Source organism: Thermobia domestica, chromosome 8, assembly GCF_964235325.1.
Source record: "Thermobia domestica chromosome 8, izTheDome1.hap1.1, whole genome shotgun sequence".
NCBI classification, from domain to species: Eukaryota; Metazoa; Arthropoda; class Insecta; order Zygentoma; family Lepismatidae; genus Thermobia; species Thermobia domestica.
In genome coordinates, this window is record NC_137461.1 from 56,617,226 (window position 1) to 56,642,436 (window position 25,211).

Genomic DNA, 25,211 nt, shown 5'->3' on the forward strand with positions numbered 1-25,211 from the left:
CAACACTTGCTTCCGGCAGTTAAGGCTTCTTTCACATTATCCGGAGATTTGCCGGATCCATTTCCGTCAGTTTGCCGGATGAAAAATATACCCTTTCATATTATCCGGCGTTTTGCCGGGGATGAAAAATATCCGAGCAGGGTTGCTGTGCAACTGAAGAAACAAAATCTTGTGACTCTTGTCGTATTGTGGTGGTTGCAATTGACAGATGCAAAAAGTGTCTTCTACTCGCCTTGTTAAGATAGACAGAAAAAAAGTCAGACACATATGGTTCACCCTTTTTTTAGAGACGTGGTATCTTGAAGGAGATTTTTCTATACTGTTTCCACAATCGATAGACTTGAGCAAAATAGCGGCCAGGTTCTGGATATTTAAAATAGGATCCCAGTATTCACCTGTTGTGACTGGCAAAACCAGGATAAAGTCCTTTCAGGATAACTGGTGGTTGAGATCTATCCCAGAATCCAGTGGCGGATCTAGAAGCTAAAAACTGGGAGGCTACCAGACCCCAGGCAATGAGAAGTATATTATGAGTTTACTATAAAGTTTCAAAAATATATAAATAATAGCTTAAATTATTTTCCTCACCCTGAAAACTGGTGGGGCCTAGACCCCCCGGCCTCGGGCTAGATCCACTGCCAGAATCCCAAGTCAACACAACCACTGAGCCCAAGGCTAATCTGTAGTCATTATTATTATTATTATTATTATTATTATTATTATTATTATTATTATTATTATTATTATTATTATTATTATTATTATTATTATTATTATTATTATTGTAGTATTTCGGGTTTATTCTTTTGTTTTAAGCGTTCCGACTATTGACTGAAGTCTCTTTAAAGCACTGCTTTAATCCCTGTATTCAAAGGACTATTCAAGAAATTACAAACATAGAAGTGTTAAAGATAATTATAAAATATATAAGGTACGGTATATCTATCTAATATCACATCATGAATTCTCTCTTGCTTTGCGAAAGTACATAAAGATATTATTACTAAATATATAATATTGCTGAAATATTTGATAATGTATATTTCAATTTTGGGGCACCACAAATTTATAGAATTACAAGCTCATTTATCCAGTGCTACCCGGACATTTATTTCTCCCAATCTTCTATTACATAGAAAAAAATAATTTATATTGATTTGGACTCTTTAATCAACGACTTATGGATTCGACACTCCGATAGTATCGCTCGTTTTCGATTATTTTCACATGTCATCTTTTCCCATATTTTGTATGTAACAAATTTGGTTAAAATTATTTGTCATCTATGTTGAAAATTTGACCGAGATCGGTTGGGTGGTTCAAGAGATTAACTTCTAGATATTTTTATATATCTGTCCCCTCCCCTCCTCCTCCCCTCCCCTAAGTTCTACCGTAAAAGCGATATGATAAAAACCATTCCAGGCCCGAAATTGATCCATATTGAAAATCTGATTAAGATCGGTCCTGTGGTTAAAACGTGATGAAGTCACAAAAACAGTCACTTTTATTTTTATTCTTTTTACATATATCTCCCCCCTCTTCCTCCCCTAGGTTGCACCGTAAAATGAAATGACGAAAAAATCCCAGGCCCGAACCTTATCTATGTTGAAAGTTTGATTTAATTTATCTTTGTTGAGATCGGTCGGGTGGTTCAAGAGTTATTAAGTTTTATTTATTTTTATGGAATAGCCATTAAAGTGCTTGGGCTCTCCTCCCCCTCCTCTAAGTATTACCGTTAAAGTGCTTGGGCCATTGACTGTTGAAATTCAAACTCCGATTAGTTACAATTTTACAGCCTAGTTTTATTACAAATGTAAACTCTTTAGTCAGTAAACAAGAGGTCGTGGATAATGTGTCAAGAGTCGATGACGATGCTTTTTGGTGGGCCGGAGTGGATGGATGGTGGGTGGTGGGTCAGAGTGAGTCACGGTGGGTCATGGTGGGTCGTGAGTCAGTGAGTCGTGGGTCAAGTTTTTATTGACCCACGCCATCTCTATTCCTTATAGCGTACTCCAGGACAAAGTTGAATAATAATAACGAGAACGCACCTCATTGTTTCAGGCCATTCTCGACGTGAAAGCTCGTGGACAAAAAAATGCTACCCAGGCTTTACTTTGGGATTCACTTAAATGTATTTTAATTAATCTAATTAGATTACCGGTATTCCAAAGTCTGTAAGAATGTTGTACGTACAGTGTTTCTCTCCTAATCGAGTCGTAAGCCTTTCGTGTCGTGTTACTATTTAGTTCAAAATCTCTTGTCGAAGCGAATTCTGTCGAGGAATTTGAAGCTTAAAATATATAAAATGATAATCATGCCTATTACTGTGTATGATTACGAAATATGGTCGCTTACTCTGAGGGAGGAACGTAGACTGAAAGTATTTGAGAACAAGATTTTGAGACGAATATTCGAACTAAAGAGGAAACGGAATGGGGAATGGCGGAAACTTCATAATGAGAAACTACATAATTTATACGGTTTACCAAACATTGTTAGGGTCATCAAGCCTAGGAGGCTTAGGTGGGCAGGACATATAGCCAGGATGGAAGAAAGTAGGAACGCTTTCAAAGTGTTAGCGGTAAGACAAATCGGAAAACGACCATTAGGAATACCCAGGCGCAGGTGGGAGGACAATATTAAGATGGATCTCGCAGAAATAGGAATGCAAACTAGAAACTGGATCCAGTTGGCTAAGGATAGAAATCAGTGGAGAGCTTTTGTGAACGCGGCATTGAACCTTTGAGCCACAGAGTTAGTAAACAATGAAACATATACTCCCAACAGCTATGCACGCACTGTTTCTAAATTTTAGTGAATGACAGGAAAGATAGTTGCATCTATTGATTTTATTTTTTTAAAAAATAATCAGGAATGAATTGTAGAGTACAAAGTGGTTATATTAGATTTCAATTTATGAATTCTAGTACTGCATACTTTCTTGTTCACTTTAAGGGAAAATAAATACACCCACTATTGAAACATTTTGTTCCGACGGTCTCTACAAGGAAGTTCACCGCAAGCCTGCTTTTCTGTAATTTTTTATAAAGAAAAGTGAACCCAGTAACATTTTTAGATAAATGTTTTTCAGTGTGTAAATTTTCATGATAACTTAATCATATAAACATACATATATAGTGTACCTTACGCAAACTACTTTCCTGTTTTAGTTCCTTTCGTGTCACAAACTGTTTTCTTTCTCAGCACACTCTGATAAATTTTAAATAACGCGTTAGCTCTTGTCTGTAGACCAGTTTCTAGACAGACATGGGCCATGAAGCATGGCCGTCATGTCCTACTCTAAGAAAGTTGAGAAACAACATCCGTGGAAGAAAGCTAACGTTATCTCTCGCATTTTCTTCTGGTAAGCTTTTATTATATTCTTGTAATCTTTCAAAAACGAATAACTGAAGTCTTTTTACGTGTTTAGTAGCCAACACAAAGCACTGTAGGGGCTACATACAATCAGAAACAAAGCAATATGAATAACTTATATCTATCCAGTGGAGGTTGCAGCCCGGGGCTTGGGGCCTAGGCCCCCAGATTTTGAGTGACAAAAATAGTTTAAGCTATTATTTATGTAGTTTTGAAAGAGTATACCTATGATATACCTATCATAGTCTGGGGTCTGGCTGCTCACCAGCGTTTACCTTCTAAAACCGCCACTGTATTCCTCTATTAAGTTATATAATGGTGAAAGCCAAAAGTAGTATTTATGATAATTATTTGCAAAATTGGTACCTCTTCACTTCTTACCACCGGCGCAGCAACCAATTTAAAATTTGTTGTTACTAATAACACACTGAACTGCTCATCCGGCTCGGTCAGATTCGTTGGTTTTTCTTGAAGGCAAATTAATTAGTTTTATGAATAAGATACATTTCTTTCTTTATCATAGATATTTCTAAATTAAAAATAATAAAATGTACTGTACATCAACAGTTTTCAGTTTTTTAAAGTTGTTAAAAGTTATTTTATTTATCTTGTGAATATATACGATAGAAGTAATTACCTAACAAGTTTATTGCTTGTTTAAACAATGTGAACTTCTTGAAGAGGTTTTTAAGGTATAATTTATCTGCCCGCTTTTCTATCTTATTAAGTACATATCTTAAGTTAAGCAATAATATAATAAACACTGCTTTTTTTTTTTTTTTAATTTTTCGTTCAGTAAGTTTTTAAAGTTTATTTATCTTTTGAATGCCATAAAGATTAGTTACTGAACAGTTATATTGCCTATTTAAACAATATTAAATTTTTTCAAGCGCTTTCTAAGAATTTCTTACCTATCAAACACATAGTTTTTATTACCATATACTAATAAAAACTAACGTTTTTCTTTTCACGTCTTATATCCTCAATAGTATACACTTAAACTCATTTTACACTGTATTAGCCTATTGGGGATATTTTTACTGTAATTAGCCTATTGGGGGAAGATGATGATAACTTGGAGACATTTTATTTATTTATATTTTTGGGAGGAAATTTTAATTTAATATTTTGAAAATATTGTATATACGATACGAAATCACTTCTGATAGACACTACATAAGAGCTTAAACAGGATGTAAATAAAGCAGTTATATGAAACATTTCAAAAAATATTGACAATGTGTTATATCATTATGTTACGCCAACTCTTACACATGATATTGCACTTGCTTAATTTCTTAAGACTTGATATTAATTTCTCAAGAGCTATTTATAATTTGAAAGCTGCGACAAAATAAATATTTAAATAAAAGTTAAAAAAAAAAAAACAATAAAAAACCCTGCTGATAGGAATCAGCTAGTTACAGAACTGTTGCGAAAGAAACAATTTTTGATAGGATTGCCAACTTTTGAAAATGGAAAAATACCGAACTTATACTCTTAAGACTGTGACATTGTTTGTTAAAAATGTGAACTACCTAAAAATGGTTATTTCACATAAAGTTGAGCGATTCGGAGCTCGAATTTAATAACTTTAGTTACTTTTAAAGCATGTATTAAACTTACTTATTCTAGTTTTGGTTGAGTCAGCATATGCAATTTTTGTAGTTTACCGTTAAAAAAAAAAAACAAAAAAAAAACATCGCATTTAAAACAGAAAAGCAAATATAATTGGCAATATAATTATGGCATGCATAAAATATACTTGAAAAATAAGTCTTATCAGCTTCGCTGGGGATGGTAATATCTCATAATGTCTACATACTTTTAGTGGATCTGGATACATTATTTAATTGAAAGATGTGACTGAGGATGAAGTAGTGGTAGCTAAGCTCTTAAAAATGTACTTTTATTGACCCTTAGCAGTTTTGATAAGTTCAATAAATTTTCTTGTCTTCAACTCTTCAGCAAATTCCGTGCAAGACAGGTCGATACCAAAGAGAATTTTACAAGCTCTGCTTTAACCATGTTCATCGACAAATGATTCCTTTCGTCACTCCAAAATAATCTGAATAGAACAGAAAATAAGACTAGTAAGAGGAAACATTACTGGACATTTAATGTCCAGTTTTGAGTTTGTACCAGATAGTGGACGAGGTCAAAACCGAACTGTCCGGTAAATTACCGGACGGTTGACAACCCTATTACGTAATCCATTTATCTTAGAGATCAACCATTCTGGTTTAAATCTTGATCACTATGGAGTAAAGATGATAATGATAGCGAGAAGCTAATTTCTCCAGTCAATTAAGTGTCCCATGACTATATTTCATAGCCATTCTAATCTCTCTATTAAAACAAGGATAAATACCACTTCTGACTTCAATATTAATTAAGAAAATATCACATCACACAAACCAAATCCTGTCAAATACAAGTGACACTGCTATTTGTTAAACTAAAATATGTCTTACAATAAAAGTTCCATTTCTCACACGGTCCAAGACTATTTATGTCGATTTGAATTATGTCAGTGCTAAGGTGTTATATGTACAGTGGAGAAATTAATAGTGAAATAGGTGTTAAACGAAGCTTTTTTGAGGTGAGGGTGGTACAGTATTGTCTTAATATATGTTATCATGGTAAGAAGATACAAGCTATCAATCTATAAAGAAAATAAACTTGTCACGTTAGTGCGCAAAATTCTGTCTGCCTAATTGAAAATTTATTTGCAAGCAAGCCCTTGATGCATTTCTGAGATAAGTTAGTGTAGAAAGTATCGTCTTATTCATTTCTTAATTGTTAAAGACATGTCAACATAGAAACAACTCATGGATGTCCATAGCATGGTGCGTTCTTGATTCACAGGATTCACGTTGCCCAAGTCAGAAATTTGATTAGATAGGCTTAGTATTCAAACATAATATTAAGTTTCCAGATACAACCTGTTTTCAGTGATGTGGAAGATTTAGGACAGCGTCATTGTAATATTCAAGCAACGTAAACTTATACATTTGATTAAAAAAAAAAAAAAACACTATTAGGCTATAAAAGCTCTGTTTCAGGTTATCAAATAATACACTCTTTGGAAGTATGATTGAGAAAAGCAAATGAAGAGCAGTGTTTCTTTTAGATAAATTTTCAGGGATTCACTCCCTCCGCAATAGCCTAACTCCCTCCCTGGAGCTAAAATACTTTTAAATTAAATTTCGATTTTATGTAAATTTGTACAGTCCCGAACATAAATAAGTACACATAAGAGTCTTTATTTCTTAAGGCTCCAACATCTACTTATTTATGTTCGTGGCTGTACAAGTTGCGTTCATCAACAAATAGTCTCCGAGTACAGCTCTCTCACATTTAGAGATCCCCATGATAAAATTTTCTAGAAGAAATCCTGATGAGAAAGGATACAGAACTCTAATACGGCACTATGTTTGATTTCACATGGCAAGCAAAAATAAAGAAAAAATGATATTTTTATTTTTGTCTAAAGAATAATGACACGACATGACGACAGCTATACAAGTAGACGCAATGTGTTCTGTAAGTTTACTACGGTAAAAAAAAAAAAAAAAATGATTGGTGCAAATAGTCTAAGCTATGAATTTGGTTAACGTGTCTAATTTCAATGCTCGAAGTTCCAGATACAGATCCAGTAGGATTACTAGGATTAGGAATTAGATTTCTGGGCTTTTCGCATCTATGGCCATGTTAGCCCGTCATGTGTGAGAGATGACGTTTCTCGACGATCGCACTGCCTGGGGAAAAAATGAAATCTTTAAGTTTTACATCCCAGGGTTATGCTGACTAGGCTAAAGGAGACGGAGATGATGAGAAATGTATGAAATAGTGGAATGAAGAAAGTGGGAGGAAACGAGAGAAACCTGAGAAAACCCACGCACATGGTGTTTGTCCACCACAAAGCTCACTTGGGATCGAACCAAGGACCCCATGCACCATTGGTGAACACTCTACCACAGAGCCACCGCGGCTCATACTGCCTGGGGAATTGGAAAAGAAGGAAGCGGGCTGAGATCATTGTGTGAGGTACCGTCCCGACATTTGCCTGGCGTGAATGAAGAAACTCCGAGAAAACCCCACTCAGGATGGCTGACCTGAAAAGTAACACTTTTTCGACCGATAGTGCCTACCAACAATCGAACCCAGGACAGCTCGCTCGCAAAAGTGAGAGTGTTAGTGACTACGCTACGCAGGGCCACGGTAAGATTACTAGCCTCAGATACAAATATCAGTAGTGAAATGAATCGCTTTTTAATCTATAATCCCTATCTCATGGAGCCTGGTTGATAAAAAGGAACACTGAACTTGATGAAAAGGAAGAACTAATCATTCCTCCTAGGATCCAGGGACATTTTCTACACAAATTTCTTTCTTTATTATCGCCTAATGTGTTTCTCAGATGGTTTAGCCTTCAGAACATATTAACCTTTAAAGCTGAAACTCAATATAACAAATGAACTCTACTAAAAGACAGTGCAGAGTATCAAGCAATTCCCTATCCTCTTATTGCAGCGAGGTTAGAGAGGCTTCTAATATTTGACTCGATTGGCATTTGCGTGTCTGTCCGTCCGTCTGTTCCACGATAAATCTCGTAAAAGTTATCCAATTTTAATGAAATTTTGTATGTATCTTCCTTCCACTTGTAGAAATAACCCATTGTTTGGGGTTACAATTCATCAAATATAAGGGGAAAGGGGATAAAATCTACCTCATATGGCACGTTTACACATATATGTGTGGACAATTTTTCAACGTAAACTATGTAACTCACTTACTTAAATAGTATATTTATTGGTAATAAATTATATAAATTGGATATTTAATATAGGACCGCTTTAGCAGCTGTTAGGAAATGTATTTTAACTGCAAATCTGTTTTATTATAAATCTGTCAACTTATAATTCAGAAGATATGTTCCACGTTCGTTTTTGTGTGGAGAACCCTATTGCTGTTACTAGGTAAAAAAAACTAATTTCTCATAATTGAAAATACACTGAAGAATTCTTATGAAATAACTCTCAAAATGCAAGGAAATTAGGTCTCTTTCTGGTACTTACAAATCAAGTTTAAAATAAACTAGATTGGCAACTCTGTAATGTAGACAGAATGGTACTATACAGCGAATCTTTGGACTTGAGTTTCTCGCGCGGTTATTCCGCCTACGCTTCTATAGGTTGGTGCAAGAAATATAGAGGAATAATGTTCAAGGTTCCGTTACACGCTGTACGATCTGTCTATTTATATGGAAGCAGGTTCTAGAAAAGTATCTAGTTTCATCGCGTAAAAGAAAAGAAATTTTAAGTTCGAAAACTTTAAATTACACAATTTTAAGTTAGTAATTTAAATTTAATGCATACTTCGCCACTTCTCAGATTATACTTTTTATCCAACGATGTTCTAAACTCATTTCAGTTGTATCCAATTATATTTTTCCCTATTATAGCCAATGCCCTTTATTATTTTTCCTTCCAACTAGCTAGGTTTTCCTATTCTTCTCAACACACTAATTTTCGTGAATACTTATTTCAGAACCTATCGTTTATTGTTACACGCGTATAATCTATTTCGTATCTCTACATATCGAATGGTACTATCTTCTTCACTTTTCGTAGATTGAACCACTAGCTTCACATCATTAACGAGTTCTGTGGGCAAAAACCCATCAGCTTAGCTCTCAATTCCTTCTAAAGCACGTTTACCTGCAATGTATTACTTCCTGTCCTTCCCTCATAAATACATTCATATAGACATTGAACATTACATTTGATACTCTTTTCTACTCATGACTGAAACTATTTTCTGGTAATTTTCTTCTACTACTATTAATAAATTATTAGTTACAATATGCAGGAGATACAACAGATGAAAACTACGAAACGATGCTAACATACGATAAGTAAATAGATAGAAACAATAAATATTGTATTAGTTGGAAATTAGTAGTGAAATGAAAATGAAATGAACTCCGTTACGTCCTACGGTTATGCCGGCTTGGCTAAACGAAACGGTGATGATGAGAAATGAATGCAATGATGGAATGAAAAAAAGTAGAAGGAAACGGGAGAACCCCGAGAAAAACCACGCACCACAGAGCTTACTTGGCGCGAGCTGGGATCAACCAAGGATCTCAAGCACCAAAGGTGAGCGTTCTACCACTTTTTTTTTTTAAAGTTAACTGATTCACCGAACGTGCCTGTTTTACTCGCTTAAGTCGTTTTTCTGTTAACCTAGAACGACAGGGACAGGACACGAACACAGAAACATCGAGGGCAGTTAAAATTCCAAAGGCTCTCTCACCGAGAATCAAACGTGGGACCCCGTACACCAAAGGCGCACGTGCTAGCCACTAGACCAGCGGGAAGGGCAGCCACTGAGCCACCGTGGATCTTGATAAGTAATAGTATATGTTGCATTACATTACATAATACATAAAGTTCATAGACCCTATATTTTTTAAACAATAAGGGTAATGAAATCTCTCTTTAAAGAAGAAAGAAAATGGATTAAAATTTTGAGATTAGCGATATGATATTACTCTTTTTTTAAAAAAAATATAATCTTTAAGATATGTTAAGTTTCATGTATAGCTACATTTGCATTACAACAGTGTTCTTCTTATTTCCTCCTCCTCCTTCTTTGGAAGTGCTATTAGCCTTGGTCAAGGGCGCCCATGTTGTAGTTTTCAAGGGGGCAAATATAAGCGAGGTTTCAAATATAGTTTCAAATTTTGCTATAACTAATGAAAAAATTCTATTGGGCTTTCGATATTCCCAAGTACAATTTTCTCTTAGAGCGGGCGAGCGCCCCACCTTGCCCCCCCTGATGGGCGCCCTTGGTCTTGGTCTATTTAATCTCCTACACAAGAAACAGGGGTACAAGGCACGTTCCCATGTCCCCCTTAGAGACGTCCGTGAATTATAGAGTGCGCACCTGTATCTTTAGTAATAACCTGAACTTTGGAATTTCTCCTTACATATTACACAAAACTTGTCTACAAATGTAGTCAAAGTTTATAAAATAGAATTTTTACGTGATTTCTATGCTTTAATTAAACCTAAATTACATCAGTTCCTACCATAAGATCAGTTGTTATTCATGTATGAAAAAATCCTCCTCTCTGAGCATTAGATTCTGGAATACTTAGAAAAAATCTATTTTTATTTATTTTATTTTATTTTTAGTGCGGTAGATATGATCTTGCAAATTGAACTAAAACCTAAGACGATTGAAAATTGTATCAAGTACAGGAACCTGGCACGTGTTCGTTCTTCTTATTAAAAACTATGTTGTCAACCATTTTGCAGTAGATCTCCTGAATGTTCAACTTTCCCATTGATCTACTGATGGATTAAAGACGAAGTTAATAAATATCCTGATATTTACACTAGCTCTAAAACAAAGAAAGGGACCGTCCACACATTACGTAACGCTATTTTTGACCAATTTTTACCCCTCCCTCTCCCTTGTCATACTTCGTAACGCAAGATCGAGCCCCTCCCCCTACCCCCTTCGTTACGTAACACTTTTTGATTTTTGTTTTTTCAGCAATTTTGCTTATTTTGGGGGTTATTACGAAAAAAATATTTTTAATGGTAGAACTTTGTATTACAAAATGCTTGAATTCAGAATATATTTGTAATGTTTATCGCCAACAAATCAAAGTACTGAATTAGAAAATGGTAGAGCCGTAATAATATTTTAGCCCAGTAAGGTTGTTTAATTAACCAGTCCTAATTCTTCAAAACTACCTACTGTCGTTTTCCCAAGGAGATCACACCCATCATTTGAGGTCACTGACGATGGCAAGGAAGAAATACTGCCGGAAGATGCAGGTGAAACAAGATTTAATATGACATCGACCTCTTTTTCAGGGATCCAGGATGCTTCGTGCATTTAAAGTTCGCCACTGTCAACGATGCGAAGTTCTCTTCCTCGTCGACCACAGGAGGACGAAGTGGTTGCACACGTGAAGGAACAGGGACATCTCGGTTGTGAACAAGTTTTCGAGCATTTTCTTTGGACTGCAGTTTCCCTTTTCAAATTCTTCTTGTCCTTAATCAGTACGAGAATGCAAATAAACTCGATTTCTTTAGAAATATTCAAATCAAAAAAATTTAGTGCGATATGAATATCTGACGAATTAGGATTTTAATATCTTATTTTGGTCTGCAAATCGTGGATTGTTCCTTTCTCGGAAAATATTATTTCACGAAAAAGAATGTCTTCTGTTACACATGGGAGACCCCTTGTTAGAAGAATAGAGTGGATAATGATTCAAATCAAAAGTTTTAAATAATATTCTCAGAAATAGCGATACGAGTGGGTACGTGAAGGCATTTTCAAAAGTTTGTTAGGATCACTAACAACTAACTCGAGAAAAGTGTATGCTGTAAATGCAATGCTGCGGTAGTCATAAAACTGAGTTTTATTGTATTGTAATACACGCAGGGCTCTTCACCAGTCATGAAAGTGACTATGTTTGTAACTAAATAACTCTTGAACCACCCGATCGATCTCGATCAGATTTTCAACATAGATGAGATTTGAGCCTGAAATGGTTTTATCATTTCACTTTGAAGGTGCAACTTGGAAGATAGGGAGGGGGAGACATCGAAAATGACCGATATAGTGTCGAATGCAAAGTTTTCGGGGTCGCTGAGATGAACAGTGACACTTCGATGCAGTTTAAATCCAATTTCAGCCCCGTTAGTACTCCTAACGTGGATGACATGTAAAAATAATTGAAAATGACCAATATTTGTGTTGAATTCATAGTTTTTGAGGTCTCTAAGTTGATTGGTGACAATTTTGGAGCCCTTTATGTCCAAAATGAAACGTGTTCTCCCTGTGGGAAGAAGTGATATTCTGTTAGTTTATTTATATAAAAAGGAAAGAACTGATGCATTGTTTAAATGATTGCATATAAATCTGAGAATAAAAATTACAACAATTACACATGCGTTACGTAACGAAAACGTAAACCCCCTTTCTCCCCCTTGTCACACTTCGTAACGCAAGGCTGAACCCCCTCCCCCCTTTGAGCGTTACGTAATATGTGGACGGCCCCAAATTGCTATTTTTATCTATACTGTAATCATTATGCACTGTTATGTAGAGCTAATGAATAAGCATATTAAGTTGGTAGTTAAGTGTGAGTCATTGAGCTTCACTCGTTCTTGAGTTCGACGTTCTAATTTCATAGACATCTTTCTTTATATGGCGTAATAACACAGGTTAAAGGGTAAAAGTTGACATGTAAGGAAAAGGAGGGAAGAAGAAGGATTAAATAACAATGATGAATGAGTGGAAGATAAGTGTGATGGAAATAACGTAGGTAAACAAGGTAATTTATCTTCCTTAATTATTCATTCTAAAAACATAATTATTCACTGACAAAAAAGAGTATGTGATTTTTAGTTTAGAATAAAAATATAAATTGGTGTAATTCGTTTGAACAATATCGTGCACATTTCCTACTCAGAATTTGTATTAATATCCCTATAGATTGGTTGTTCGATGGCGCTTACTATTAAATATCATAAATCCTTGGGCTGGCAACTTTGAATGGAAGCATTTCAGTTTAAAGATTCCATTATCCTTATTTGTCTGTGTTTCTGTCTGTTGATGAATAAATATTCACAAAACAGCTTAATTGTGATAGATGAATAAATGTTTATTTGCACTAACTACACAACAACTGAAACACAATTTACTGTTATATTGTCTTTTTTTACGAATTCCGGAGGACCGTCTTGTATGGATCTCTTGGTGCTCAACTTGCTGACACTCACACACACAAAACTATTTTTTAAAACAAAAGATAAACGTTATGCAAATGTAATGGCAATGATACAAACTCACTATAAAAGTCTCTACAGTCTGAGCATACACCATTTTATTATATCAATAATACCGTGGCGTACACTGGTATGATGGCTTGGGCTACCATTTACCTTTATAACACCTGCACATTATTATTATTATTATTATTATTATTATTATTATTATTATTATTATTATTATTATTATTATTATTATTATTATTATTGGAGTTTGGTTTCCACGTTATTATAGTCTTCAAAATAAGAAAAAAATCTTACAATACTTTCCTTTAATCAAGTAGATAAATATGATTTTCTCTTCACTAGCAAAAATACGTATTATCTTTTTAGTATTAGGGAAAAACGATCGTACATTTCTACCTTCATTTGCTCCATGAAGTATTCCTACATTTTGCTTTGGATAGGTGGTAACCCTACTCAGCAGAGTAAATGGAAGCTGTCCGAGTAATAAAGAACCCTGAAATAGGCGATTAACCAACGAAGGAGCCTCAGTCTGTAAGAGCCTTGGCAACGAAATGCAAATAATGAAACAAGTATTTATAACAGCTAAGCCAACTATCTCAAAATTTTCTTTGCGTTGTCGCAAACTGCTGCGGAACAAGGCTCAAGGTGTCCGAGACAATTCCTAGAGACCCCCAAAATGCCTTGTCATTACACATATAATTTCCCTTTACTCTTCACTTACGCCCATGAAGCCGATTTCTCTAGAGGTAACTGCTGTTACCTGGCAGTCCGTTCGTACGCTGTGGGTGGAGATGGAGCGAAGGGGAATGCGATGATACGATTCTCGCTGTAGTAGCTAGAGAGTGGTTTCTGCTGCGTCGACATATCGAAGACCTTTTACGTTAGCGAGACAGACTGCGTGCAAAGAAGTTAGTGGATCTTTCTAAATACATACAGTTCTCAAAAACTTGTATCATTGAAAGAAGATTCTAAAGTATAAACTTATCAATATAATTTGGTTTATATTATAAAAACTTTATTTTGTAATATTCCAGGGCTACCACCGGTAGGTATGGTAGCCCACAAAATACGCCACTGCAATAATAAGATAGTTCTGTATTTCATTTACTGAAGTTCTAACTTTTTTGAAGGGGTAATTTGCAAACTTTCTTGAAAGGGTAATTTGCACAAAAACAAAAGCATGAACGGTTTTTGCTTTATGAATCATACGGTGACAAAGAAATGGGACTTTTTCAACCCGAGTTTCCTGTTGTTCAGTATTATGACTCATTAGAACAAATCAGTTTGCTGACCCAGGTCGTGCAACGTTTGCACTGAAAACGCAGTTTACGCTAGTATTTTCTTGATAATCTTGCTTCCTTAGATTTTTCTTACCGTTTCCTGCTCATTCGTTTGTATTATCATGTTTTTAGGAACATTATAATTATCTACTTACGTATGTATTTAATAAGTTACAGCAAATTACGTAATTTTCTGTTTTTAGTTTCGAATATTATTATTATTATTATTATTATTATTATTATTATTATTATTATTATTATTATTATTATTATTATTATTATTATTATTATTATTAAAGAGAGAAAGCTAGATTTTGCCAATTAGTTCAACATACTTTTGTATAGTATTGTCCAAGAGATGAGATTTCTCGTCTCGCCTTGATTCTCGTCTCGAAAATAACACGAGAATAGACGAGAAGTACAGCTTTAAATTCGAAACGAGACCTGAACAATACTAATTCACGTAAGTTCTAGATCTCAAAGACTGTTTTACTGATATTGATTCATAGTATTAAAAAAAATATAAGTTGATAAAGTCATTATCATCATAGGTATTCTTCCATTATTGGCAGGTCACTTGCCGCAACTGAGAAGCTTCCATGCTCCATGGTCTTCCGCTAACCTCTTCGTCTTCACGTGCGATTTTTCTATTTTGATATCGTTCATTAATTGTAATCTCCTTCGCCCCTCCATTTCTTTCCTGGCACCATACTCTCTACCACGTCCCTCATGATACAGTTCCTTCTTAGCCAATGTCCCAATCAGTTTCTCCTCCTCTTCTTAATAATATTTAAAACTGTTCTTTTCTCCCTATCATTTCTAACACTCTCTCATTCGTTTTCCGCTCAACCCAACTGATTCTCTCCATTCTTCTTCACACCCACATTTCGAAATGGATAAAGTGATTGTACGAAAATAATGAAGATATTTATCAACGTTTAAAGATATGCAAATCGTTTCACAATGTATTTCAATAATACATATGATTAAAATGTTATATCACACACTTACACAGATCTCTAGTGACACGAAAGGATTCTGATAACTGCTAGATCAAATTAAGGGAAAGAAATCAAGGAATACATTTTGTACAGAAATTTGAAAAAAGGACACGACACGAGACTACGCCGGAAAGAATTAGTCGAGGATCGAGATAAAACAAGAATTTTACGAAAATTTACGAGACGAGACAATCTTATTTCTCGTTTCATCTCGTCTCGTGGTTTGCCTGTTCTACGATAACTGGCGTAAAATTTTACTGAAACTTGACTTATGATTTCTGAGAGGCGTACGGATATATTTGTTTCTCTGATTGAAATCTGTGAAGCATAAGAGAATAAAGTGGGGTAAAATCAACTCCAAGTTGACATTTTACGAATTTATATAAGGTAACTACAGGTATATATGCCAGTGCAGCTAAATACGACAAGTGTTCAGTCCTGGGATGTTTCCGACGAAATCCGCTAAAATTCGTCTCCAATATGTGCCACGGTCTTGGACAAGTCGGATTTGACGAATACTCCGGGAGACAGCGCTGAGACCGCTACGCCGTGCAGTGTTGTTTGCTTCGGGAAGGTTCTGTGGAAGGAAGTTATTATTTCAATAGAGGTAAGAATCCGTTATTAGTGCCATGCTAAGTGAGAACATCACCGATCGCTTATAGCAATGTACGCCTTATTTCGTGTCCGTCCAGGAACACTTTGTTTTCTAAGTGTAATTTCAGTATTTGTGATTCCATGAGTAATAAATCAATACTAAGCATGGTGCAGTTTAATACCCCAGGGCTTGAGCAGGACTGACTGCAGAAAACAAAGATGTTTTCATTTGTCCCACATGTTCCATGTAATATCAGTGTAGTTTTTTATTTATTTTTTTAAGTCACAGTACAGCGACACTGTTTGTTTATCTTCTTATGGACTAAAACTTTTAAGTTTGGAACTTCAACTTTGGAGATTATGGTTTTTATATTTTAATTTTTTATCTTCATCTTGTACTTTGGTTATTCTATTTTCTGCTTCAGCCATGTTGTGTAGTAATATTTGAGTTTGTATAACACAGACCACGTAAACAGTCGCAAGATTTATTACAGGTTTCTGGTAGTATCTTAGACTTGGCGTAATTACCTGCACGTGTTGGTAAATACGCAACTTTGTAACGCTTTTTTCTTTTACCTTTGGTACAACACAGAAGTGAGTGGCATCATTGCCACGTTTATTCTACACGCAGAAAATACTACTCTGCAACGCACATGTGTTCTTTGTGTTTCATGAAAATTGAGGCCATAAAAAGTCCAACACCCTTAACATGGCGTATTTACCTGTACCTGCCTTAAATTGTAACACAATTTTTACGTAATGAGACAACATGATTTTCAATGTTTTTCGTAAAAATTTTTATATTTTGATGTTGATGTTTTGTTATATATGGCGGTCAAGAATAAATTGATGAATTTATCTCATATTTCATGAACAATATATGATTTTCAGTAAACATGGCGTGTTTTCTTTGAAATTTAAGAATAAATCCTATTGCTTGAGCCTGAAATTAATTTGAAGAAGTGGAATCTATGCCACCGTCAAGACCAGTGGCGGCTAATGTTAGTGTTGCAGCGTTGCGCAACGACCAAAGTATTTCAAGAAAAAACATTATTAGCAAGAATAGTAAAGAACAGAAAAATACTTTCTAATACTCCCATATTTACATTAAATAACATTTTTTTTACTTCTGTAACTGTCCGTTTCGTTAATCCGTTTTAAAAAGCGAAAAATAATTCGTCACAGAGCCTCTAATTTATATTGTGTTGCAGCGACCATACAACGACCAGATTCCTTCAGCGCGGGAATTGGAGCAAATGTTAAGTCTCCTTTCCCCTATCTCAGAAGTTAAAGGGTCTGGTTGTTGCAGTGCTTCTGCAACACAGCACGGTTTCCAGTGAATGAGAAGGTTTTTCGCGCTAAATAAGATTTCTGAATTTTATTTCACTAGCAATTAACAAATGGAATTTGTTTTTATGCATTCATATTTTTAAATTACGGTACTTATACTGAAGCAAATCAATATAATGGCAATTAAAAAAGCGATAGCAGAATTACAAAATAAGAAAGAAAATATGTAGTAGAGTAGAAATCAAATTAAAGTAATCCGCATTTATAAGTTAATTCTTAGCTTATATACATAATGAAGGTTTCTTCTACAGTAATTTGTGAACCAAATATTAATAAGTCAATATGCAGAATCTGTGGATAGTATTTTAGTATATACATATTTCTTTTATAAAATAAGTATATTTTATACTCCTGATAAAACTGTATGGTGGAGAACGCCACATTGAATTTGGGACTAGTTAACAATGCTCAGAGGCGTAACCACGAGGGGGTCCACCGGGTCCGGACCTCCCCAAAATTTCGAAACTCGACTAGCATTTCTAGACTTTCTTAACGAACTATACTTGTTTAACAGAGAAATGATTGATGTAAGCTAAATATTTTGTTTTACGCCTCATCATGTACTCTTTCTTTTCTTATAGAAGTAATCGTTCTATCATTTTTTCTAAAAATATAGGTGGCAGTAATTAAGAATTACTTATCTTTTCGGGTACAGTATAAGACAGGTTCGTTATTACGTAGACGCATTGGACCTTCCTCAAGTACTTTGGACCCCTCCCAGCTAACATGTTGTTCCTATATCTGGTGGGTTTCAAGGTTGCTTTCCAGAACGTATGACATTGATAAATATTGTTTCCCCTCATGTGGAAGTATATTGTGTTCATCGTGCATTGCGTAACAACCAAGACAATGATTTGGAATGTAGTTTTTTTCTTTTACGCACATGTTGTGTGTTTGTGTTGATGTATGAATAGGGTTGCCAACTCTGTAAAATAAAAAAATCGGCACTTTCTCAAAATTATCTATGATATAGGTCTCAGCGTGAAGTATCTCTGTTCGGACTAGGGATGGCCACAAAGTTCCGGTTCCGGCGGAACCAGTTCCAGACCTGGATCCGAAGAACCGGTTCCAGACTTGGATCCGAAGAACCGGTTCCAGGTCTTGATCTGAAAACCCGGTTCCAGAACCGGATCTTAGGAACCGGTTCCAGATCTGGATCTGAAAACTCGGTTCCAGAACCGGATCTTTGGAACCGGTTCCAGACGGTTCCAGAACCGGATCTTTGGAACCGGTTCCAGACCTGGATCCGAAAGCCCCCAAAGACCCGTAAAGGAGGCACTAAGTTCACCTTCAAAAATAATGCAAAGAGGACCATGCGCTTGTGCCTTCCCCGCCCAGACCCGCTTGTGCCCCCAGAAAAAAATTTTGGTCCACCAGTGGGTGTTCAGCCAAATGAGTTGGCCAGTTTGCCTGTTTAGCCAATGAGTTTGCCAGTTACCCAGTTTATTTAGCCAAAGGAGACAAGCTGCCGCCGCCTGGGCGCCTGCCTGTCGCTTCCACTATTTCATCTAACATACTGTTCACAGCTTGCCAGCAGCTCGGGTTTAGCGTAGGGATGGTCCCAAAGTTTCGGTTCCAGCGGATCCGAAGAATCGGTTTCGGAACCGGATCTTTTAGAACCGGATCCGTTCAGACCCGAAAACCGGTTCCACCAGGAACCGGTTCTTGCCATCCCTAGTTCGGACCTATCCATGGAAAGGAAATGTACTTCGTGAACAAAAGTGCATTAACACATATATTCTGTATGTCCTTAGAAATTCACTAATAAACTTAATAGATACATTGTGGTATAAATGAGAAACTGAAATTGATCAATCGGCATTGATCAATTTATTGTATTTACGAGTAACTACCATTTCTTTAAAATTACCGAAACAGATAAACAAAAGTATAATAATCTTTACGTGATAATTTTGGATTTGGAAAATGAAATTCACTCTTTAAACATATAGTCTCTAGTTCAACTATAGGAAATTGCTTTAAGAAGTCCTTTTCCACTCTTAATAAATGTATAAAATTCCTTGAAAGTAAATTTCAAATTTTCCCTGATACAGTCTCTATCACCTCTAAAATTTTCTAAACAGGTGAACAAAATATATTAATCGTTGATAGATGGTGAAAGGTAACAGTTTTGAGTTTACAGAATGACAGCTACTTTTCAATATCTATACTTCGAACTAGATACAAATTGGAAAAAAAAAAGGAATATAAAGGGGCTGGTGAGAAGTTTGTACCCGTCACCGGCTTTAATCAAAATAACAGCAATATTTCCGGCCAGGTCAATGAAAAGCCGGCCAGTTGACAGCGCTATGGATGAATATATGATATTCGCAATTCATATACCAGTATCTCTTTTGTATCAGCTGTTTTGGTTATTAGTTATTAGATTTAGTTTTATTGTGTGTGCTTTAATTCTGTAAATAACTACAAATTCTGAATGAATTGCATACCATGACTTCTGTAAATAAGTTACAACAACAACAAAAAAAATACCCAGCTTTCAACTGAGGAAAAACTTACAATTAAGGCTTAAGCAAAGTGCAATTCAGGAGTGTTCAAAAAAAAAAAAAAACTTTAAATTTACAGGACATCTTATGGCAGTAATGTTGTATGCACTATATACATTTCCACAATTTATTTTAAGTTTTCCTAGATCAACTGTGAATGAAGTGTGTTCAATTTACATTCTTTTTTATAACACTAATCTCTGCCACGAACTGTCTTCAGTCTACGCTGCAGAGGAATTTGAATCAGTGTCAAGGACTGGGTTTGCTAGAATGAATTGTTCGCAATAATCTAGAAAAAATATTTAGTGAATCTACAAAACTTCCACATCGAAAAGAATTGACACTTTCAAGGAATTGAATGTACCAAAAAAGGTTATCACCATTTGTTATGCTTTCCATCAAAAAAGACCTGACAATGGGAATACCAGAGTTCAACCAGCATGTATTAGACAAATTTACTCCAATCAAAGAGGTGAGAATGGACTTGCTAATTAAATAAGGTGACTAACCGAATAAAATGTTCTGCATTATTTTTTTAATTTTTTAAAAATAGAATTTTATTTAATTACACATGTCACATAGTATTTCCACCTAAAGTTACGCTGATTAGTCGATAAGCCCAGTTTATATCTTCTGTCTCCGATCATTCGTACTACAACATACGAAACCACAATCCACCATCCGCCACTGATAACTATTATCTAATCAAGAAGAAACAAAACTGAATAGACGGAGCCACGGTTGCGAAATTATATCCAGTTACGCGGGCATAGAGTAATCTGATTGCCCAATAACTTTTCTATTTGTTTTGTTGAGTTTCATGTTCCATAATTACGTTCTGTAGACAAAGTCGTAAATTGAGAAATACGAAAACAACAATAATAAAAGGAATGAAGAAATAATAATACTTATGCTCAAGGTGAGTAAGGTCTCGAATCCTCTGTAAATATACGGGAAATTTAAAACGTAAGTTTATTCTATTTGTCAGTAAGCAGGGTTGGAACTTTTTCGTAAGCATAAAACTGGATACTCTTCTCCAGTCTACAGTGTCAGTTCATCATATCCAAAGTTAGTTAGTTAGTTAGTTATCTATCTATCTATCTATCTATCTATCTATCTATCTATCTATCTATCTATCTATCTATCTATCTATCTATCTATCTATCTATCTATCTATCTATCTATCTATCTATCTATCTATCTATCTATCTATCTATCTATCTATCTATCTATCTATCTATCTATCTATCTATCTATCTATCTATCTATCTATCTATCTATCTATCTATCTATCTATCTATCTATCTATCTATCTATCTATCTATCTATCTATCTATCTATCTATCTATCTATCTATCTATCTATCTATCTATCTATCTATCTATCTATCTATCTATCTATCTATCTATCTATCTATCTATCTATCTATCTATCTATCTATCTATCTATCTATCTATCTATCTATCTATCTATCTATCTATCTATCTATCTATCTATCTATCTATCTATCTATCTATCTATCTATCTATCTATCTATCTATCTATCTATCTATCTATCTATCTATCTATCTATCTATCTATCTATCTATCTATCTATCTATCTATCTATCTATCTATCTATCTATCTATCTATCTATCTATCTATCTATCTATCTATCTATCTATCTATCTATCTATCTATCTATCTATCTATCTATCTATCTATCTATCTATCTATCTATCTATCTATCTATCTATCTATCTATCTATCTATCTATCTATCTATCTATCTATCTATCTATCTATCTATCTATCTATCTATCTATCTATCTATCTATCTATCTATCTATCTATCTATCTATCTATCTATCTATCTATCTATCTATCTATCTATCTATCTATCTATCTATCTATCTATCTATCTATCTATCTATCTATCTATCTATCTATCTATCTATCTATCTATCTATCTATCTATCTATCTATCTATCTATCTATCTATCTATCTATCTATCTATCTATCTATCTATCTATCTATCTATCTATCTATCTATCTATCTATCTATCTATCTATCTATCTATCTATCTATCTATCTATCTATCTATCTATCTATCTATCTATCTATCTATCTATCTATCTATCTATCTATCTATCTATCTATCTATCTATCTATCTATCTATCTATCTATCTATCTATCTATCTATCTATCTATCTATCTATCTATCTATCTATCTATCTATCTATCTATCTATCTATCTATCTATCTATCTATCTATCTATCTATCTATCTAAACCAAAAATATAATTAACTTCAGCTTGTTGGCGGTTAGTTGAACATAGGTTATGGACTATTGAATAGATCAAAGAATATAATTGACAATTGCTACCAACTATACCTATAGTGGTATAACCATATCTCGATAGTCATAGGTAGATTACACATCGTGGGTCGAAATTTACAAATATCACATATTTTGTGAGGGTATTGGATAATTTGTTACCCCGTCATATAATGCCTCCCTTTTAGCGTAACTCGGAAAATTTAAAAATGCTTAAAATTCGGGATATCTCGCCTAATTGGAACAGGTGGTCACACTATCTGTAAGTAGTGTCGTTATTCTTTGACAGTAGAGTTTTCTTCTACTTAAATGGTTAATATCTATATAGCCCAGGGACGGATCCAGGACGGACTTCTGGAGGGGAGTTGTAATACTGCTACTTAGAGCTACTTTTAAGAGCTCTAAACTCTGGGATGGGTTTAATTTGTATATAAAATAAGAAAGTTTCCTCTTCGGGGGGTAGGCGATCGCCCCCCTGGATTCGCCCCTGATATAGCCCTTCTGAGCGGTAGTCTTTGATTAAATTTCTAGTTTGAGTTTATGTGGCTCAAATCCTAAGTTAAACTGTAGATTCATTATTCGTGAATCCTTGATATTGAAAAGGATATTAAACTCCAAACCAACTCATCTCCGTGAAAACAATAGTAATAATCTTTGCTTTGTCATGTGAACACATACGTGGTTCTTTCTTAAAGGGCAACTCACTCTTTTTCCTGATACACTTATTCTCAATTGAGCCTTGTAAAAAAAAAAAAAAAAAAAAAAAAGTATTATCTTGCGATTTGAAATATATATAATGTCTTGTTGTATAACTAACTAACTAACTCTATGGCCTATGGAAACCGGAGGTTCAATGCCGCGTTCACAAAAGCTCTCCACTGACTTCTATCCTTAGCTAACTGCATCCAGTTTCTACTTTGTATTCCAATCTCTGCGATATCCATCTTAATATTGTCCTCCCATCTGCGCCTAGATCTTCCTAATGGTCGTTTTCCGATTGGTCTTCCAGTCAAGACTTTGAAAGCGTTTCTACTTTCTTCCATTCTAGCTACATGACCCGCCCACCTAAGCCTCCTAGAATTGACGACCCTAACAATGTTGGGTAAACCGTATAAATTATGTAGTTCCTCGTTATGAAGTTTCCGCCATTCCCCATTCCCGTTCCTCTTGGGTCCGAATATTCGTCTCAGGATCTTGTTCTCAAATACTTTCAGTCTATGTTATATGTCTCAGAGTAAGTGACCATGTTTCGCAACCATACAGAACAACAGGCATGAATATCGTTTTGTATATTTTAAGCTTAAAATTCCTCGACAGAATTCGCGACGACAAGAGATTTTGAACCGAATAGTAACACGAATTTCATGCTTTGAGTCGACATTTAATTTCTCCGTGAATATGATTTTCGTCTGTTAATATTGATCCAAGATATTTGAAAGTATCCACTTTATCAAAAGTATTATTTAATATTTTAACGCATCCATAATTTGCTGTATTCCGGTCCCGACGCACTTCTATGTATTTAGTTTTCTCTGCATTTACTTCTAAACCCATGTCCCTGCAAGCGTTTAATAAGATCTCTGCATTTCTTTCTATTGTTCTCCTATCATCCCCTATTAAATTTACATCATCAGTATATGCCATAACCTGGTGAATACCGTTCAACTCTAGGCCCTGGTTGCTATCTTTGATTTTCCTTATAGCGTATTCCAGAACTAAGTTAAATAATAATGGCGACAACGCATCCCCTTGTTTCAGGCCATTTGTTGTATAAGAAGTTTATATTGTTGAAATAAAACACGATCCCATCTTGAAACTGTACATATGACAATGATGTATTGCTAGAGTTTTTGGTAGGTATACGACCGGCGTTTTCAAAAATATAGCATATACCCACCCTTTTACTCTGCATTTCATCTCTGATTTAAAGTGGGTATACGCTACATATCTATCCCTGTATACTCTGAATTACATCTCTGATATATAATTAGCAAAATGTCGCGTTTACGGTAACATGATACTTTACATTAGTATATAGTACTCTAGACATATAGAGATATTGCGTTACTAATCATGTATTATTTGTAATGCAATGTAAATTACCTAATACAAATAACACTTTTCTGTGCGTAAAAATACTTAAAATGTTTTAATAAATGCTTTTATTACTATGCCTTAAACTTGTATTTTTATGAACAGTTGGTTATGTGGACTACTATCTCTGGGATTCAAGGAAGGGTTGAGCCTATCAGATCTCTATAATACACCATTCTCTGATACTTCTGCTCATTTAGGAGATAAACTGGAGAGGTAAGTCTCATATGCTTTAAGTAAGTGCAATCACTATTTATGAATTATCAACGAACTTAAAAAGTTCCGTACTGAATTCTCTGTCTATGTGTCTGTGTGTCTGTCTGTTATTTGCGATTTTTTTTTTCAATTTTGTGCCCTCAGTTTGGTAAAGCATCTAAAACTATCTGAGAAAGTGATGGAATTTTTGGCGTCACTCTTACCGTTCCTGAGATATTGTCCAAAAAAATGCCGATTTCCTGAGATTTAAGGAGCCATATCTCGGGAACCATAAGTTATACAGAAATGATATTGATGTTCATCAATACCTAAGATGATGGTGAATATTTTGGTATCAAATAGTAACCGGTGGCTACTGTCCAACTGGCCACTGGTATGGTCAGTGGACAGTTGGCCAGTGGCCATTAGTTAATATCGATATTCAAATGTTTACCATCCTCTTAGATATTGATTAACACCAATATTATCTCTCTATGCCTTACCGTTTCCGAGGTATTGGCCAAAAAAAAAAAAAATAGTACCGATTTCTTGAGATTTAAGGAGCTATATCTCGAAAACTGTAAGTCATAGAGAGAGATCATAATGGTGTTGATCAATACCTAAGAGGATGGTGAAGATTTTTGTACTGAATAGTAACCGGTGGC

The 25,211-nt window shown here is 34.9% G+C and overlaps 1 protein-coding gene across 1 annotated transcript in view; it reads left to right on the forward strand.

Moving 5' to 3' along the window:
• Positions 1-3,262: 3,262 nt before the first annotated feature.
• The window catches only part of LOC145692912 (ATP-binding cassette sub-family C member 4-like), a 116,805-nt gene continuing 94,856 nt past the window's right edge, over positions 3,263-25,211 (forward strand). The window contains exons 1-2 of the mRNA XM_081768466.1: positions 3,263-3,364; positions 24,457-24,567. Coding sequence (XP_081624592.1) covers positions 3,282-3,364; positions 24,457-24,567 — 194 coding nt within the window. The 5' untranslated portion in view covers positions 3,263-3,281. The remainder of the gene's footprint in view (positions 3,365-24,456; positions 24,568-25,211) is intronic.